Here is a 19,364-nt window from a genome sequence, read left to right as displayed (position 1 = left end):
CCAAGTTCCACTGTGTTTACAGTAAATCAATGTCCAGCGATATAAATTGTGTGGGCAGTCAGTATGTAAGGGCTTGTCCTGTCAGAGACCCCAGAAACATGTATCTTTTGGATTGGTCTTTTTCTCTTCTTTTAGGTCTGTATTTTTTTTATACGCTTGACTGATATACTGTAGTAAAGAGAAATGTTCATGCTTCTCAACCTCTTTGCTTTTGCTCTAGCATCACCCATAGGCCAACATTTCCACTTGCACACAAGACATCTCTAAATCTAATGTGTGGACTGCCATGCACCTTGTTGATCACATTCATGCTCCCTGTGAGGATGAAGGCGGGCGGACGGACGGACAGACGGACGGACGGTGGCCACGTCATTATGACTCGATACGCCCATATGTTGGCAGGACCACGGCCATGTCACTATGACTCAGACATAACCATAAACAAACTCGATAAGCCCATATATAGGCATATATGGAGATCTGGTTGTCCAGAGCCACAGATCCAGATAATGTTGTTATACATAGATAGGTAGATGCTATGCCCATTTATGGTCATGTGCATGTATGTGACCGATCGACTTCAAACTTGGCGCACGCATCTGCAAGGACTCGAGGGAGTTCGGTTCCCGCCGCCGAGTCGCTCGGATATGCGGTTGTCTAGAACCACCGATCCGACCGATATGTCCATATGGGCAAATATGGATATCCAGTTGTCCAGAACTGCCGAGCCAACCAATATGCCCATACATGGGCATGTCAATATACAGGGTATGGGGATATACTAACTAACTTTAGATGTCCAAACCTCTAGTATATATAATTCCATTTAACTTTTTAATTAAAAAACGTTACTGTTTTCCAAAACAGGCTATTCAAAATGTTCCAAAAACAAAAGTGTTTTAAGTAGCTAGTAGCTAGAGGGAAAAGTGTGTGCGAGTGCACCTCAAATTGCGTGCTGCCAATTTCACATAGGAGTGTGATGTGGGGTGATTTCGACAAAATAGATGAAAAACAGTGCGGTGCAAAAATATGCAGCGTAAAGTTTGTCTAACACAGTCTACGTCTGTGATGTTAAATCACACAATGCAACACGTGCTTGGGTATGTGATGGATAAATTATCACCTAGGCACTACGTGATCATTTGTTCATGACACACCCATTGTCATTCTAATCACAAAGACAATTGGCAATATATATACAGTATACACATATATATATATATACATATATATATATATATATATATATATATATATATATACATACAGTATATATATATATAGTCACACACACTGGCCGTGATAATTATGAATCATAACTAATTACAATATGAATGAGATAATGAATCCATTTTAATGAATCCATTTCAGGCAGATATCCCTTGAAGGCTGCAGTTGATATTAGTACATTTGCATTACTGCATAGCCCCACTTTCACTGATAACACACAGCTGAGACTGTCAGGAAATATCTTCATTGGGGCAATTTATTCAGTGCCACTTCAACCGGCATTAAATACATCAAGAGACTTTGTTTCATTTGCAAGTACTATCTAATTATGCTGCAACTATATCTCTAAGTCGCTTTTAAATGGGAAGTCATTGACTTCTTTTGTCGACTCATGCTTTGTTATTGCACAAAGGAGATTGATATGATTACTAAGAGGATTAGTGTTGAAAAGTAATTAAAAGAGGAGAATTACAGTAAGTTATGAATGGTATATAAAATGTCATTAGTTTAGGGCCGTGGGCGAACCCTTAGGAGACATTATGCTTTTTAAATGTCTACAAAGCAGTCACAAACTTTCACACATCCATTATAGACAAAAAGCACATCAACTTAGGACATTAAGTGCTGATGTTAAGCTTAAGGAAAGGGGAAGGTGTTTCACATAAGCAAGAAACACATACAGTATACACACACACAAAATATCTCTCCTCTTCTCTATCGCCCTCTCCTTTAACTCCTGCTTTCTGCTATGGTCTGCACAGTAGTGCATGTTCTTCTTGAGACTATAGCTCAGAAACCCAAGATGACCCTGTGTCCATTAAGACCCTCGTTGTGGAAGACAAAACAGGTCTCAACTTGCTTGCCTCGCTGGAAAAAAAAGGGTGGAAAAAGCTTGAAAATGTAAATGGGGGATTATTGAAAGAACGTTTAGCATTCTCAGACAGAGAAAGCCCCCCAAACATGAGCCGCACATGCCAAACAAGACCCAGCCACGGGCCTCCTCTATGCAGGGGTGAGGAAGATTAAGAGACAGAAGACATGTAAAATGAGAGAAGACAGAGGGGGATAGAGAGCGAAAAGATAAGGCACAGATATGACCACTGCCTGACAATTTGACACGGGCCCCCATGGGACTATACGTGCGATATAGTGAGCTATACGTGCGGCTGAGGCCCCTTGGGGCCCCCCTGTTCACTGTAGATGAACTGTTGAGACTCATCTGAAGTGATGCAGAGTAGAGTGATTTATTGGGTGGGCTCCGCTGAGGTATGCTATGCTACGTTCCTGAAACGCCTCTATCACTGAGAGAGATTAGGGAAGGGGGGGGGGGGGGGGGGGGGGGTGTACTCTCTCTCTTTCTCTCTGCTTCCTTCTCTTTCAGGGATGTGCTGGTCTCTGAGGCAGATAAGGACGAACAGAATAGCAGGTATTGTTCTGGCGGTGGTGACAGGAGAAGCCGTGAGAATCGTGTCCGTGGTCATGGTGATTATTTTTAAGATGCTATTTTTTGTTCTCATGAGAAGGTATACGTGCGATTCATAGCAATGAGAACAGGGTGCAGAGGCAAAAGGAAATGAGGCGGAACAATGAAAGAAAAATAACGTGCAGCAGACTTTGTTTGGCGCTTCAAGATGAAAGGTCAATGCTCACTGGCTTTTAGGAAGAGAAATGACAGAAGGTGCTTCAGAGATGGAGAGGAAGACATAATGCATCATAACCCGTGAACATCATGGCATGTACTGCATCGGCATGCTCGCCATCCAAGCCGTCATCCTTACAGCGAAGCCAATTGAGACTCTCTCTTGCTCAAACAAAGATAGGAATGTTGCACGGTGAATAGTAGAGGAAGCAGAAAGACATCCACACTCTCTCTCTCAGTGTGTCTTGGTCTGCTCAGTACAACACCATGCACGTGGTGGGTGCTAGAAGAGGAGGAGAGAGGGGAGAGGTTTGCCTTGCAATCGACGAGTCTCACCCTCCATCGCTACCCCAGGTGGCTGATGGTCCACAGGAAGAAAGATAGGAGGGTGACTGTCCCACAATGGTGGGGTCAGATAGTCCAGCTCCTCTTCTCCGGGGAAAGATAAATGATAGTGAGAGGATTGAGGATGGGGGTGGAGAATTTAGGGGGTGAAGGATTTAGTAGAGACAAAACAGGAGAAAGAGGCAGCAGAGTGTTTAATGGGGGAGAGAGAGAGAGAGAGAGAGAGAGAGAGAGAGAGAGAGAGAGAGAGAGAGAGAGAGAGAGAGAGAGAGAGACACACACACACACACACACACACACACACACACACAGAGAGAGAGAGACAGAGAGAAAGATACAGAGAGAAAGAGAAAGAGACAGACAGACAGACAGACAGACAGACAGACAGACAGACAGACAGACAGACAGACAGACAGACAGACAGACAGACAGACAGACAGACAGACACACAGACAGACAGACAGACAGACAGACAGACAGACAGACAGACAGACAGACAGACAGACAGACAGACAGACAGACAGACAGACAGAGACACAGACAGAGACAGAGACAGAGACAGAGACAGACAGACAGACAGACAGACAGACAGACAGCAGTGAGAATGAAAGAAAAACACACAAAATCAATGGGTTAAAACAGCTTGGACCAAAACCACAATCCTTAAAAGAGTAAAGTTAAAAAAATAAAAAAAAACATTATGCAGCAAAGAGGATTACACTTGTGGGAATTGGACATGAGCTGGGTATCTGGGGAGAAAAGACGGAGCGAGGGAGAGGACTTCTCTTTCCCTCTCCTCTCTCGCTCTCTCTCTCCTGTTGGCATTCCCTCTGCGCCAGTGAAAAGTGAAATTGAATCTCGGAATGGCATTATCAATGTGGATTCCAAGGTATCCTCCCCTCAGTTTGTCCGTATCTGCAAGTTCAAAGAAACACTGAGGTTTTCTTTTCAACAGCCGCGTCGGGGCTTGACTGCAAAACACGTCAGCCAAAAGAATTTCAACCCCATCACCCACCCCACCCACCCCCCCTCTCTCTTGTGTCTCTCCTTCTCTCCCTCCTCCTCCTCCTCTCTCCATCCATCCTCCCCTCAATCTTTCCTCTGGCAGTTTGCTAACAACACCTATTGTTAACATTCTGGAAGACGATACCAACAGCTCGGACTGTTTTGCAAGCTTCAAATGGTCTCTGTGTGTGTGTGTGTGTGTGTGTGTGTGTGTGTGTGTGTGTGTGTGTGTGTGTGTGTGTGTGTGTGTGTGTGTGTGTGTGTGTGTGTGTGTGTGTGTGTGTGTGTGTGTGTGTGTGTGTGTGTGTGTCTGTCTGTCTATCCACAAGCTTTGAATGGTTCAAGGGTTTTTTGCTATTGGGGGATGTAGTGGGCCAGACTGGGCGGTTTGGTGCACTGCATTCCATACCAGCCTTTTGTGGAACTTTTTGAATAGGATTTGTGGACTTTTGTGGCCACAACTATGTTTGCAAATAAGACGTAATCCTAAGGCTATTGATACAAGAGGTTTGCGTAGCTACGAGCAACATGCCAAAGAAATCATTTGATTTAAATATAACCTGTGGATAGTAGCAGGTGTCACAGGGCGAAGGATTGGGAAAGACACTTCACACACATTACTGCATACGGTATCATTGAAGATACTAAACTTAAGCCAATATTATTTTACTTGAACTGTATACATGTATACAGTGGTGATAAGGATATAAGAGTAATAGTGGTTTAATTGCGTGAATGCATGGCCTCACTGACCTAGCTAAAAACAAGATTCCATTCATGATAACTGAAAGATGGTATTCGTTTGTAGATGATTTAGTATCTGGTAACACATGCAACATCTTTATGAAACCCTCACAGCTGCTGGACTTATCATCCAGCAAATGGCCAGAGAGACGAGACAAGAGAGAGGAGAGAGAGACACATGGACTGGTTTAAAGGCAATTGTCCTGCAGCAATCTAATTTAATTGAAAGTCTGAGAAGGCGATCCTGAAATTTAGCTAATAATGCTGGAAAATGAGGGTGGCTTGTCCAAGTTAAACCAAAGTACGTTCCACAGTTATGAGCAAATTATCCCAAAATAGATATGGGTTAGACATGATATTTGGAGAGATCAGTGAAAAAAAGAAAAGAAAAAAAGAACAGCCCTGGAGGGAAGAGAAATGCTGTTTTAAAATAAAATATAACGTTACACAGCAACTGCCAGAGTGTTTATTTAATTGCGATATTACATACTTTGTTGTATTTCAAATAGTGAAAATTGTTTAAATACAAGCTCACAACGTGCATAGATCTGCTATTTTCACCGAATGTTCACATATTTTCACTGAACGTTCCCCTCTTATGACATGCCCAGAATAGGGATGCTAGCTCATGTGGTTAAAGTCAAGAATCAGCAGGTCTTCTTCACAGCTGTTGAAGCTGTAGATATCACTTCTCTGGAAAGAGCTTTTAATAGTACCTTAACAGCAGGTTAACCTTTGCTAATTAAAGCCTCCTGCATGAAACAGTCATCCTATTAAAATGATTGGATCAGTGGGAGAGTTGAAGAAAATCATTAAATGGATTATACCTGCAGTATAATGTCTCTTTAAGAAAACATTTATCTAATCTGCGTCATCTGAGGGAAGAACAAAAGCCCATGATCAGGTGCTGGGAGAAGATGGCCTTCGTGTTAATAAAGAGATTTGAAAAACATTCATTAATATCCTGTTAGAAATACTGTCCACCTCAAATGTGACAGATCCAATGTTTTGCGCATTAAAAAGTGATAGGTGAATAAATATGTTGACAGTAAGAATTTGATGCAGTATACACTAAAGTGCATAGCCGCATACTGAAAAAGGCTTAAGTGAAGCATTGGCTGCACTGCAACTTGCACTTTTTGCACAGTAAAATCCTCAGTGTTAATTTTTCCATTAATAACTTTGAAAGTGTACTTGAGTGTGTGTGTGTGTGTGTGTGTGTGTGTGTGTGTGTGTGTGTGTGTGTGTGTGTGTGTGTGTGTGTGTGTGTGTGTGTGTGTGTGTGTGTGTGTGTGTGCGTGCGTGCGTGCGTGCGTGCGTGCGTGCGTGCGTGCGTGCGTGCGTGCGTGCGTGCGTGCGTGCGTGCGTGCGTGCGTGTGTGTGTGTGGTATTACAGTATCCGCTGTGTGTGATTCATTCTCCCTTTTTGTTTTTGCAGTTCCAAAGGTGTTTTAACAGTGCTGTTAATCAAGGTGTCTTCAGGGTCATGCATCTGTCCACACCTCCTACTTAAAGAAGGAGAACGCCTCCCTCAACATGCCCTGGGTCTCCCTGCTGAGTGTGTGTGTGTGTGTGTGTGTGTGTGTGTGTGTGTGTGTGTGTGTGTGTGTGTGTGTGTGTGTGTGTGTGTGTGTGTGTGTGTGTGTGTGTGTGTGTGTGTGTGCGCGCCTCTGGGTGTGTGGTGTCTCTCTGCTTGCATGCTTGGACAGATCAGAAACAGATGTACTGTATGTCTGTATTTGTAAATGCAACAAGCAATTAGCTGGTTTCCGCTCACCTTTCTTCCCCCTCTCTCTACAAATCTTTAAGTATCGATTTGACGTCGGCTCATGCAAGTTACCTTTTGTTAGTTATCATCCGCTCGCCATGAGTAGTGAGATCAATTGTTCTGATTGTTCTCAACGAGTGACTAGCGCTTGCACTTCATCGCGATAATAAGGACAGAACTTGTGTGATTTCCTTACATTTTGTTATACATTTTATTTGTGCATTAAATGTGCTTTAAATTTCAATAGTGCTCAACATGTAGATTTAGTATGTAACTTCAAACAAACCAATTTACTTTTATTATTGTTGTATTATTGTATATCTAATAATCAGGTAAAGTCCGCAAAATACGGGACGGTCCATTTGGTCCCATTTGTACACAGATTTTGTCAAGTCATCTGTATATCCAACAATCTTGGTGAATATCAGTTCCATCACCTGTTAGACTGAATTATTGAATGGCTAAGTCAACCAAGTCAGAGATGCACTTCTACGCTGTAAAATCCTGACTGTTTTATTAATTTGACGTACATTTTTACACTCATTCAAATGACCACACAGGAATTTGCAGTGTTCAACTAGGAGGGTCATCGGGTCCTCTGGATAGATCCACCCTGTAAACGTGCCGCATCAGTGGTTAAGTGCAAATCGATGATTAGCCAAGGCCGAATTTCAAATGAGCGAATGTAATTTATGTTCTCCTGAATAATTCAATGTGTTTCCTCGGTGCATTCAGAATATTGATGACCCCAAGGTCATGTTCGCCAGACTGTGGTGGTCCCCAAAGGCCAGGCCCATCACTCAAATCCCATTAGAGTGTCTGAGCTGCTGCGGCAGGCTGGGTCAAGTATGAACACACACACACACACACACACACACACACACACACACACACACACACACACACACACACACACACACACACACACACACACACACACACACACACACACACACACACACACACACACACACACACACACACGCACACAAACGCACACCCAAACATGGGTTTTTTGGGGGGGAAATTTCCCAGAATCGAGATCTAAATTGCAGACATCAGAGTCTACTGTACACAGTAAGAAGTGTTCATTTAACAGAGAGTGTACAAATCGGGCAGGGGTCCATTTGGTTACATTTGTACACTCTCAGAGTTACAAATGGATAAATGATCACTCATGGTCTTACTGTGTAGTGAGATGAATATGATGACCTATTGTTGCCGAATTAAGACTCTGGCTGGGCAGACAGGAGCCACCTATAGCCTACAAAATGCAGGATGGAAGGATGAGTCATTTGGAACATTCCGGAAAGGATTTAAAGTACCCCCCCCCCCCCCCCCCCCCCACACACACACACACACACACACACACACACACACAGCACACGCACACGCACACGCACACGCACACACCAACCAACCAACCCACACACACACACACAACACAGCACACGCTCACATCCAACCCCGCCTTCTTGTTTTTAATTACATGCTATCCTATTCCTGTCTCAGGGCGTGAATTCCGCAAGTATTTTCAAGCCACTTGGATGAACGTCAAGCCAGCGTCGACGAAAATGTTTAAGGCTCAGCGCTTTCCAACCGTCAGTAAATACATCAGGTATTTCAACTGGACACGATGACTGAAGCGTGTATAAAAAATACCCCATGCAGTAAAAGCCTCAGTGCTACTCTGAGAGTTACAAAATGGAACCTCTCACCCAAATAAACCCTTTTTGCACAGTTAAATTGACACTGAGGATTATACTATGCGCACGCACACACACACACACACACACGCTTGTGCACACACACGCACACGCACGCACGCACACAGACACACTTTTTCCTCCGCTAGGCTTCAGCAGGGTTTGGGTAGCATTGGGTCAGACCACGCTATCGTGGGTCAGTAATTGAGATGTTATCTTCTTAGCAGAGGGTCCTTCCTGTGAATCACTCAACAGCAACGGCCTCCACAGGCGTTTCCATTTGAGCTGAATCAGCTCTGCCCCCCCCCCTCTCTCTCTCTCTGATTATACCATCTAACTCTTGTGCGCGCGTGTGTGTGTGTGTGTGTGTGTGTGTGTGTGTGTGTGTGTGTGTGTGTGTGTGTGTGTGTGTGTGTGTGTGTGTGTATGTGTGTGTGCGCGCACATGCGAGTGCACACATATGCACGTATGTCTGTGCGTGTACATGCACACAAATTTGCACACACAGGCAGGAGCGTGTGTGTGTTCGTATACTGTGTGACGAGCTTCCGCTTCCATGAATAAGTAGTGTCATTAATAAGTTGGTTCCTGCGCAGTGTGTGAGTGTGTGTGTGTGTGTGTGTGGACTTGGCCACAGTAAACAATGATTATCCCACTACATGGCTTAAGGGGCAGGAGTTCTCTCTCAATCTGTTTTCCCTGTGAGAAATGTGCGTGTCAGCAGGGAGCCAGGTGTTTGTGTTGGGGGGGAAGGCATTAGGGATACATATTTGACGCATAGTGTACGTTCACAATACATTCTGAATGTCTCCCCCTCTTTCTCTCTCATTTTTTCTGGTGTTTCCATTTCAGTACACCGAGTGAGCAAAGTAATAAAACAACTAGACTAATAACAGTAAAAAAAGATGTCCCTGCCATGGGAGAGTCACTGAATGAATTATACGATTGTGTATCGCAAATTAATTTCCACAATTAACTAGAAAACTGGCAGGATGGTGACACCGAGACATTTGGTTTCATTTAAACTGCCCAATGTTTAAAAATCAGTCCCATTCTTTATAAAGAACAATTGTGATTTTTTTTGTCCATCAAATGAGGATTATTATTTTAGTCCAACAAATAATAATGCATTTTGATGTTCTCTCTTTCTCTCCGTATGTGTTTCTATCTCTCTCTCTCTCCCTCTCCCTCTCCCTCTCCCTCTCCCTCTCTCGCTGTGTTTCCATTTCAGTACACTGTAAAATTAACAATGTACTTCTACAGTATGCCCAAGTAAGACAGGCACCATAAAACTCCAGTGCAATAATAGTACCCGAAAGGGTCCATCTTTACACCCTCAAAGTTAATTATCACTGAGGATTTGACAGTGTAGCCAAGTAAAAGCAGCAACATGAAACCCCAATGCAATAACAGTGTGTGCGTGCCTACAAGTTGTCAGCGCTCCAGGTGAGAGCTTACCTTGATTGCAGGTCTTGCCGGTGAAACCCGGGTGGCACTTGCATTTGTTGGGTCCCACACAGTCGCCATGCTTACAGCCTGGCTGGCACAGGGCTGGTGGAAATAAGGGTTAAAAGAATGAGAAGAAGAACAAGCAGAGGGAGGAGTGTGGCATTCTGGCATGAGCCTCACACTAGATCAGTGTGACAAAGTACTTAATCCTTTAGCCTTTTTGCTACTCTCCAAAACTCCTTGATTATTGTAAGTGGCAGTGTAATAAAGCCGAGTTTGGAGAATGTTTGTGCGCGGATGTTTAATATAACCTATCCTATTAATGACAAGAGGAGTGTGTGTGTGTGTGTGTGTGTGTGTGTGTGTGTGTGTGTGTGTGTGTGTGTGTGTGTGTGTGTGTGTGTGTGTGTGTCTCAGTGTTATTACTTTTGAATAATACAACCAATCCTATTACAGACAAGAGGAGAAGAATGCGTGTGTGTGTGTGTGTGTGTGTGTGTGTGTGTGTGTGTGTGTGTGTGTGTGTGTGTGTGTGTGTGTGTGTGTGTGTGTGTGTGTGTGTGTGTGTGTGTGTGTGGGTGTGTGGGTGTGTGGGTGTGCCTGCTTGCGTGTGTGTGCGTGCGTGCGTGCGTGCGTGTGTCTGTGTTTTAGCACGATTACCATTGATTAACACCACTGACCTCGCTGTGCTAACCTCCTGTCATACAACAACCCTGGATTTCTGACTGAGCTTGTTTCCTTGGTGATATTACGGTAATCCCTTTTTTATGTGCAACTAGCAAAGAACTTTGAACAAGAGCGTAGGCTTTAGTTTTCCACAGCTTCATATAACTAAGAAAATGTCAGGTCATTACAGTGGGGGTCGGCTAACAGATTAAGTGGATAAATAATATCTCCCTATGGAGCTAGCGGCAACGCTGATAACAATCCAAGCACAAAAAAGGCTTGTATTCTCTAATTATAAAATATATGTTCTGAGTTACCCTGCGGATTATGCCTACCGTAGTGTGGGTATGCAAATGCAATGTGTGATAAGACCAGCATGGTGTGCACATCAGAGAGAGTTCAAAGAGTGTGAATGTGTGTGAGTGAAAGAAGTGTTTGCGTTAATTGTAAATTTCTTTTAAAACACTTTCAACCTGGCATATCAATGTTGGGCATACCATTTCAGACAAAAAAAACAAACAAAAAAACACTTTTTGAAAATAGCAGATCTACATGCTCAATGTTGAGAGCTTCTAGATCAGCCATTTCCGCTGTGTAACACCATCGCATGAAGAAGTATAAAATAGGGTTCAAGTTGAACAACTCTTTATTATTTTCATTTTCATATTCATAATTTGAGTCATCAAAATACTACTGTTGGTTTATAAAGCAATGAATGGCTTAGGGCCAAAATACATTTCTGATCTTGTGCGATATCATGAACCGCCCAGAGCTCTCTCATCAGGTACAGGTCTGCTTTATGTCACTAGAATCAGAACGCGGAGAAACAGCGTTTCTATGCACCACTATCTGGAGCAAACTCCCAGAAAACTGCAGGTGTGCTGCAACTCTCAGTTCTTTTAAATCAAAGCACTGCCTTTTATTGAGAGTTTAATAAATTATGTAGCTGCATTATAATTTCATTTTTATGGTATTCAAATGTCATTTTATATAGTTTTTTGTTATGCTCTGTGTCCTGGATAGGTGTTTCTTATTAAGGAAATAGGTGCTTAACTTATTTTTTTATTTCCTTTTTACTGAATTCAAATGTCCTTTCTCCATTGCTTAACCCATTAAGACCGGGAACGCGTATGTGTAATTGTTTTAGATTTCTTTGGGCTATTCAAAAATAGCAGATATACACCTGCTATTTTTGAAAAATCGTGAAAATGTGTGCAAATCTTTGAATATATATATATACACATTTAATAATATAAGATTTGCTTCTGGGGGTCCCTGGAACAACATATTTTGGGGTTCGCGGAAAACATATAATTTTGGGGATCCTCCTTGACGTGAAAAAGTTTGAGAACCACTGATATTATAGCAACATACGTTTAAAAAAAGAAAAAAAGTTAGGATTTAGAAGACATTTGTAGAATCTCCCAGAGGCAAAAATGTTAGTTTAAAATGTTCACTTAATGGGCACACATCTTCACGATTTTTCCAAAATAGCAGATCTACAAGCTTGTAATGCGGCACTCGGTGCCGCGCTATGAGCTTGTAGATGTGCTATTTTTGAATAGCTATAGAAATCAAAAAATGACACACAGATGCGTTCCCGGTCTTAATGGGTTAACGTTTTATGGAAAGCACATTGAATTCCCTTGTTGCTGAAATGTGCTATATACAAATAAACTTGCCTAGCCTTGCCATTGCCTATTCCCCCCATGAAGCACTGTGGTCCCTGTCGCCAGCCACTTCTTTTCATCTGACAGCTAGGCAGTTTCACTGGGAGAGTACAAAGGTTTCACGCTATCTACCCCAGATACCCTCCTGCCGTTCAGGCGCCCCTGATCAACCAGTGGGAGTTTCGCAGCACTGTCAAATGTGTTTGTTGAAGATCCCTCAGTCAAGCTGCAGCCACCACTGCCAGGTATCGAACCCGGGTCCCGAGTGATTCACCTCTACACCACCCAGACGGCCCAGGTCAACTAACTAAAAGATAGAGCCAGAGAAAGAGAAGGAGGGAATGAGACAAAGTGAGTGTGTCTGAGGGTGTCTGAGGGTGTGTGTGTGTTTGTGTGTGTGTGTGTGTGTGTGTGTGTGTGTGTGTGTGTGTGTGTGTGTGTGTGTGTGTGTGTGTGTGTGTGTGCGTTTGCGTGTGTGTGAGAGAGAGAGAGAGAGAGAGAGAGAGAGAGAGAGAGAGAGAGAGAGAGAGAGAGTGTGCATGCGTGAGAAAATGAGAGTATGTAACAGTGTGCGTATAGGTACATGCACAGGAGCACAGCATATGTGTGTGAACCTGCTTTCGAGTGAGAGTGTGTGTGATGGTTGATATGATAGGACACGTGTGTGTGTGCGTGCGTGCGTGCGTGCGTGCGTGCGTGCGTGCGTGTAGGGGGTATCTCAGTGTTCTGTTTCAGTGAGCTGGAGGCTTGCCCTGCTTATCTGCCTGTGCACACTGCATCTCAGTGCTAAGCATGGCTGATACATGCTGCTTCAGCCAAGTGGCGCTAATTTACATTAAAAGCTTCATTAATTCTGTCATAATACAGAGCAATCAGAGGACTTAATTATCCCTTTGTTGAGAGAGCCTGTATGTGTGTGTGTGTGTGTGTGTGTGTGTGTGTGTGTGTGTGTGTGTGTGTGTGTGTGTGTGCGCGCGTGCGTGCGTGCGCGTGTGTGTGCGTGTGTGTGTGCGTGTGTGTGTGTGTGTGTGTGTGTGTTTTTGTTTTTGTATTTGAAAAAATAATAAAGACTATCTGGTGGTATAATGGAGGTGTGTGGGCAGTGGGGGGAATTTAAATTTAGTGTGCATGTGTGGGGGTGTCTTTGTGTGTGAGAATGCAGTGGCCTATTTTCTGGTCATTGTAACTGAACATGTAGCGTGTGGGAGAGAGTCACAGGAAAGCACAGTGAGTTTGACTGGTGTGTGTGTGTGTGTGTGTGTGTGTGTGTGTGTGTGTGTGTGTGTGTGTGTGTGTGTGTGTGTGTGTGTGTGTGTGTGTGTGTGTGTGTGTGTGTGTGTGTGTGTGTGTGTGTGTGTGTGTGTGTGTGTGTGTGTGTGCGCGCGTGCGCGTGCGCGTGTGTGAGCGAGAGAGAGAGAGAGAGACACACAGACAGACAGACAGACAGACAGACAGACAGACAGACAGACAGACAGACAGTAAGATAGACCTCTGATTAAGGACACCAATGTAACAAGAGCCAGGTTTCTGTCTCTCTGAGTCAAGCTGTAATTGTGCCTCAACAATGGTTATAATATATCATAATAAACAATATATTATCAACATTGTGTCACTGACAGTTTGCGAATGAAAACTGATGCAGTATTTTTCAATAGTTTGCATGAAATTCTGTAACGTAAAATCATGCAGCCTAAGACAATTCTAATCGAGTCGGAGTGGAAATGGGTTGAATATCAAACGGCGCACTGATTTAGCAGACTATTATCTTAAACAGGATACAAAGCAAAAGGGCTGCTCTATAAGCTGACCTCCGCTCTCAGAAATGCCCATTCATAAGGGACTTGGGGTGTAATCTAATCGCACTGCTGTAGACTCCATCATTGTGCTCCGGCTGAGCCACGCCATTCACGATGACCGCGCGCGCCAGTCCTCAGGTTGCAGACCCTTAACATTGTTCATATTGAGTTCAAAAGGTATGCGGGCATTAGAACGAATGCTTTAAAATGGAGACGATAACATCCCCAGACTCATTCCACTTTATTAAATTGGTGTAATCTAATAGAGAGAAGGCAGTGTGAGCTCACTCGACGGACGCCCTGGGCTCAGAGCCAGGCCTCTAACGCGCCGAACAGTCAAAGTTCACAATTACGCCTCCGAGTGAAAATATCAAACGGTCTAATTTGTAGGCGAAATGATTCTGTGTTTAACCCATTAAGACCTGGAACACATCTGTGTCATTTTTAGATTTGAGCTAAAAAAAAGCATTATTTTACACTTTTCCTAAAATAGCAAATCTACAAGAGCTTGTAGATCGGCTATTTTTGAAAAATCTTGACAATCTGTGCAAATCTTTGGAACAAAACATTTTGAGATCCACGGCCAAATACATATCATTTCGGGGGTCCTTGATAATTATAAATAAGTGTGAGAACCACTGATATAGCAACATACGTTTTTTAGAAAACTGTTGGGATTTAGAAGACATTATTTTGTAGAATCGGCTTCAGATGTTTTTCTTTTTTGTAGAATCGGCTTTTAAATCTTCAGATGTAAAAGACCTGCGAAATTGTCCAGCCCTCTAAGTTTATTAGGTCAGTGCCGCGATCAAGTTGCATGACAGGGGCCCTGTGGTTTGTGAGAGTGTCCTGTCATTGAAAGGTCACTGGTTCAATCCCCACCACAGCCCATGTGGCTTGTTGAAGTATCCTTGGATTAGGGTTATCTATGGAACCCCTTCTTGCTCACTGAATAAGAGCATCCACCAAAAGCACGGGTCCTCAACATCGGGTCTGGGGACCACCAGGGGTCCCAATGGACCCTTTACGGATCTGTAACTCTCACAGTTAAAAGAACACTGAGGATTTTACAGTGTAGATTGGGGTCCCAAAGATAACAAGTTTTATCAAATGTGGGTCCGTGGCCTGATGCGTATCAGGGGGTCCTTGAAATAAAAAAGGTTGAGAACCAGGGCAGTGGTTCTCAACCAAATGACTCGCATGTACAGTAAGTGATGGGACCCGGTGAGCCCAAGGGACTGAGTGGGGTGTTATTTTTGACCTCTAAAACAGGATTGAGTATTTGATAAGCGCGATACTGTAAGCAGGTCACCTCCCAGCTTGGCTTCGCTGGGAACAGGAGGGGTGGTGTATTTTTAAGTCTGTGGTCTGGCAGAGTGATGAGGGGAAATAGCCTGCGTTCATTAGCTACATCAAAAGACACAGAACTAAAAATGGCCATCCCAGCTGGAAGGCCAAACATGGCACTCGTTCCATGAATACCAGTCAGTAGAGGACTTCTCATGACACACTTTCACCCTGGTTTACGTCAGCTATCATTTGATAACTTCCAAAGGGGGCTCTGCCATCTATGGATTGTCATCATACCGCTGGCTCATGTTAGATGGTGTCTATTTGGGTGCTGTCACTGAAAATGTGACTTAACCCTCCACCCACCCCCTTCCCAATGTTCTTTCTGCACTCTTGCTTCTACCTATTTCTTGTCTCTCTGTTATCTTGTCCTGACAATTTTCTTCCAGAGTTTATTAACTGGGATGACCAGAATACTGGCAGGGCACAGTGACTCCTCTTTCAATGTTGTTTGCCGTTAATGTTAGTCTGTCTTTTTGCACTGCTTTACATTTGGCATTCGACAGGCCACAGAAAGACAGCCTGTCTGCCATGTAAAGATGCAGATATTGTCAGATGGGATCTATTTGGGATCCATCTGGGGGATGACAGGGTTACTTCCCTCTCATCGTACTACCACCTGCACTAAGCTGTTATTCCTATTTCTTGTCTCCTGTTTTTCTAGCCCTGGCATTTCTCTTTTAGGTACACAGTCATTCATGTAATGCGTATGATAATTGACTGTGTTATGTAATTGTTTTAAACAATTTCTTTCCAGCTTAGTTGACATTGAAAATACAGTAGGTGGCCAGTGACTTTGACCAGTTTCACTTTCAAAACCATTGCATCATGCATGTCACACAAACAGAATGCAATGCGTTTTGTTGATATAACAAGTTCTTTTCATATAGAGTTCTATCCACAAATCCACCATTTAACTTCCACAATCCACATTATCAAAACCATTGGTGTTGTGTGCCGCATTCTGTTTGTGTGACATGCATGATGCAAAGGTTTTGAAAGTGAAACTGGTCAAAGTCACTGGCCACCTGGGTCTTTCAAATTAAAAACCTTTTGATGAAACACTTTTAAAAAAATTGTCGAGCAACAAAAACATTGTGCAAAGAAGTATAAATTAACAGATAACAGAAACAGTAACAGTAAATATCCACAATGTAAATATGATTTATGGATGTTTGAATTAAATTGTGACACATAATATTTCCTGTTTGGTGTTAAACATTTATCTTGTGAAATATTGTGTATGAGTCATTGTACTGTTATGGAGTATTTCTTGGGGGGGGTGATGAATTTGTCTTACTGCACCATACTAGAAAGCAGTACCTGAGCAGTGAAACTGAGAAAGTGAAAAAAAAATGACTGCAAACTCTCCTATCCTGCCAAAACTACTTCTGCTACAAGTGGACAAGTAAATTGCTTAGCAGCATTTAACAACACAATTTCTGTAGATATAAAATCTCAACCCAAGACATGAAGTGCTGACCTTTTAAAAATGCATTAACTGCCTCTCTAGGGCAGAGGAAATCACAAACATTTCACCAATGCTAGATGAGAATTGCATCACCACCCGTCTAGTGCTACAGTACACTTCACTATGCAGTCTTGTTGAATGTGATAGTCTTGAACATCTCGAATCTTTGCGTTTTATTGATACCCCCAGTGAAGTCAGAGAGATGCAGGAGGACTCTGACTCAAGCACATGACTGCTGATGGAAAAAACAGCCGCTGCCAAACCAAGATGAAGGAGATGACCACTGCTGGGTTTTGATGTGAGAGCGTGTGAAGGGTGTGTTAGGGGTTTGTTAGAGAGGCGTGTGGGGTTGAGGAGGGCACGGGGGGAGTGTGGGGTGTTGGGAGTCTATAAATATTAAATCCACTCCCCCCCTGCCCCCCAACCTGATCACCATCAGCCACACACCCGCAAGGAGATAAATGTCTAGCAAGATTATTTCAAGAAAACATGTTGTTGAGCTAACCTTGGGGCTGGCACCTTATCCCGACTACCCTGTGCGTTAAGGCGTAGAGAGCTGCAAAAAAAACAACAACAACAAAACAAATGGCCAAACAAAAGACAGAGAGGTTGCAGGTGAATTCTGTTTTAGTCGTTGAGGGGAAAGAAACAATCCATTATGTGAGTTAGGGGAGCAGGCGATGCCTGGTCACTTTGACAAAGCAGAAACACCATGAATCTGGAGTCACACATTCCATGGAGCACAACCACTGAATAATAATGTTACTCGGAGCTGTATCCCTTCCCACTGTGTATGCAGTTGAGTTAGCATCATTCACCTCGTGGCTGACTATTAGGGCTGCTGCACCATAGTAGCTACAGTAAAGTGATGGTCCTTGTAATTTGACTAGACCGTGTGATTATGACCATCAATTATAACTTTTAGGGTGGTTTATTTGGAGAACAACATTGTTTCCATCTCACGTTATTTTCAACTACAGGAGGTATTCCAAATGAAATGACATTTCAAAAATGTTGAACAATTATAGATTGTGGAAACCAGCCTCACGGCGTGTGATGGCAAATGAGTAATTGTGCATCCACAGTCTCCTGGGACACTTTCTTGTTTCATGGAGATTAAATGCATATTTCTCAAACTGTTTACATCTTTAAATAAGGAGTTTTGGGCACCCTTGCTGCTACAGTAGCACACTGCGACGGAGGAGGATTTATGAAGCTCATTTCTAATTCCACCCACTGTTTGGTAACATGAAAACTCTTACACCACCCCATATCCCAATGAGTTCACAATGGCGCTCCTCTCAGTGTGAAAATAATTAACACCACTTCTTGACTTGGAACCGATTTCCTTTTGAATATGCAACAGATTTCCTTTTCCCTTAAATCATCGCTGCATCAGTGAGAGCACCTTTCAGTCTCGGCATACTAATAAGCATCATGTTAATTTACGATAGAACGTGAGATGTTCCAGGCCAGATGAAATAATGGGTGCGTTTACTCCCTCCCTTATATCCCCTCTGATCTTCAGTAGTAACCTTACTTATTACTATTCATAGATGAAAACACACAAGCAGATGGAGCTTTTACACATGACTGAACATGAAAGAAAATAGAACAGAGGAGAAAAAGCACACGCCGAGTACCAGAAGAAAACGTATTAGTAAGAGTAGATACTTTGAGGTCACTTTATTTTGTCCATCACTCATTCTTAAAGCTCCTGTTACCAATTTAAAAGTCTTTGCTCAAAGTGGCCGGTGATGGTGTGTTTGTTAAGATCCCTCACATCTGGACCCTTCCATGCACCCGCGCTGACCTCGGATTAAAGCCTGACAGATGGGTTTTCGTCTCTGTGACTTCCTACCGTCCACCTCGATGAAGACAAGACGTTAAAAGGGAGTGGAGCTGCCCACTCCATCAGTGGTGGAAAGTAACCAAGTACATGTACTCAAGTACTGTACTTGTATTTCCAATTTTAAATATTTTTACTTCTATTCCACTACATCTCCACTGCAATTATTTCAAAAACTTTAGTTACTAGTTACTTTGTATATTTGGATTATTATTATTACTATAGGGGTGAAGTGGTCAGACAACCACTTCACCCCTATACTTCGGCTAGATCGGCTATTAGAAAATAGCCGATCTACAAGGTCTCGCGATGCGTTGTGAGTTTGTCGATCTGCTAATTCAAAAAGATTTTTAAACATTTTAATATTTGAAATGGGACACTCTGCATAATGAGTACCGGTACTTTTATTCTTGGTACTTGAAGTATATTTTGATACCAATACTTTTGTACTTTAGTATTTCTACATTGTGATATTGATACTTTTACTTAAGTAAAACATTTGAGTACTGTACTTCTTCCATCACTGCACTCAATTCATGAGGAAGTCATTAAACTGTGTCTGAATAGCTATGGATTTTTCTAAACCAGTCGAACCTACATTACGACAAAGCAACTATGATTCAGAAGAAATAATTGATTCTTGACTGCCTTTTGTATTGTTGTCTCTATGCTCATT

General features: G+C 42.9%; 2 protein-coding genes across 5 annotated transcripts in view; one reads left to right on the top strand and one right to left on the bottom strand.

The window, feature by feature from the left end:
• The window catches only part of npnta (nephronectin a), a 491,735-nt gene that overhangs the window by 65,111 nt on the left and 407,260 nt on the right, over positions 1–19,364 (bottom strand). The window contains exons 4-6 of one of the 4 annotated variants that reach the window (XM_084078173.1): positions 17,345–17,395; positions 9,896–9,988; positions 3,206–3,298 (exon numbers count right to left, since the gene is read on the bottom strand). In XM_084078173.1, coding sequence (XP_083934299.1) covers positions 3,206–3,298; positions 9,896–9,988; positions 17,345–17,395 — 237 coding nt within the window. The remainder of the gene's footprint in view (positions 1–3,205; positions 3,299–9,895; positions 9,989–17,344; positions 17,396–19,364) is intronic. The other 3 variants (XM_084078174.1, XM_084078175.1, XM_084078176.1) reach the window with 3 other exon arrangements.
• The window catches only part of dkk2 (dickkopf WNT signaling pathway inhibitor 2), a 413,162-nt gene that overhangs the window by 275,249 nt on the left and 118,549 nt on the right, over positions 1–19,364 (top strand). The window lies entirely within an intron of this gene.

Source organism: Gymnoscopelus microlampas, assembly GCF_963454915.1.
Source record: "Gymnoscopelus microlampas genome assembly, chromosome: 2".
NCBI lineage: Eukaryota > Metazoa > Chordata > Actinopteri > Myctophiformes > Myctophidae > Gymnoscopelus > Gymnoscopelus microlampas.
Note: the sequence above shows the minus strand (reverse complement) of the source record. Positions and strands in the feature narration are given on the sequence as shown.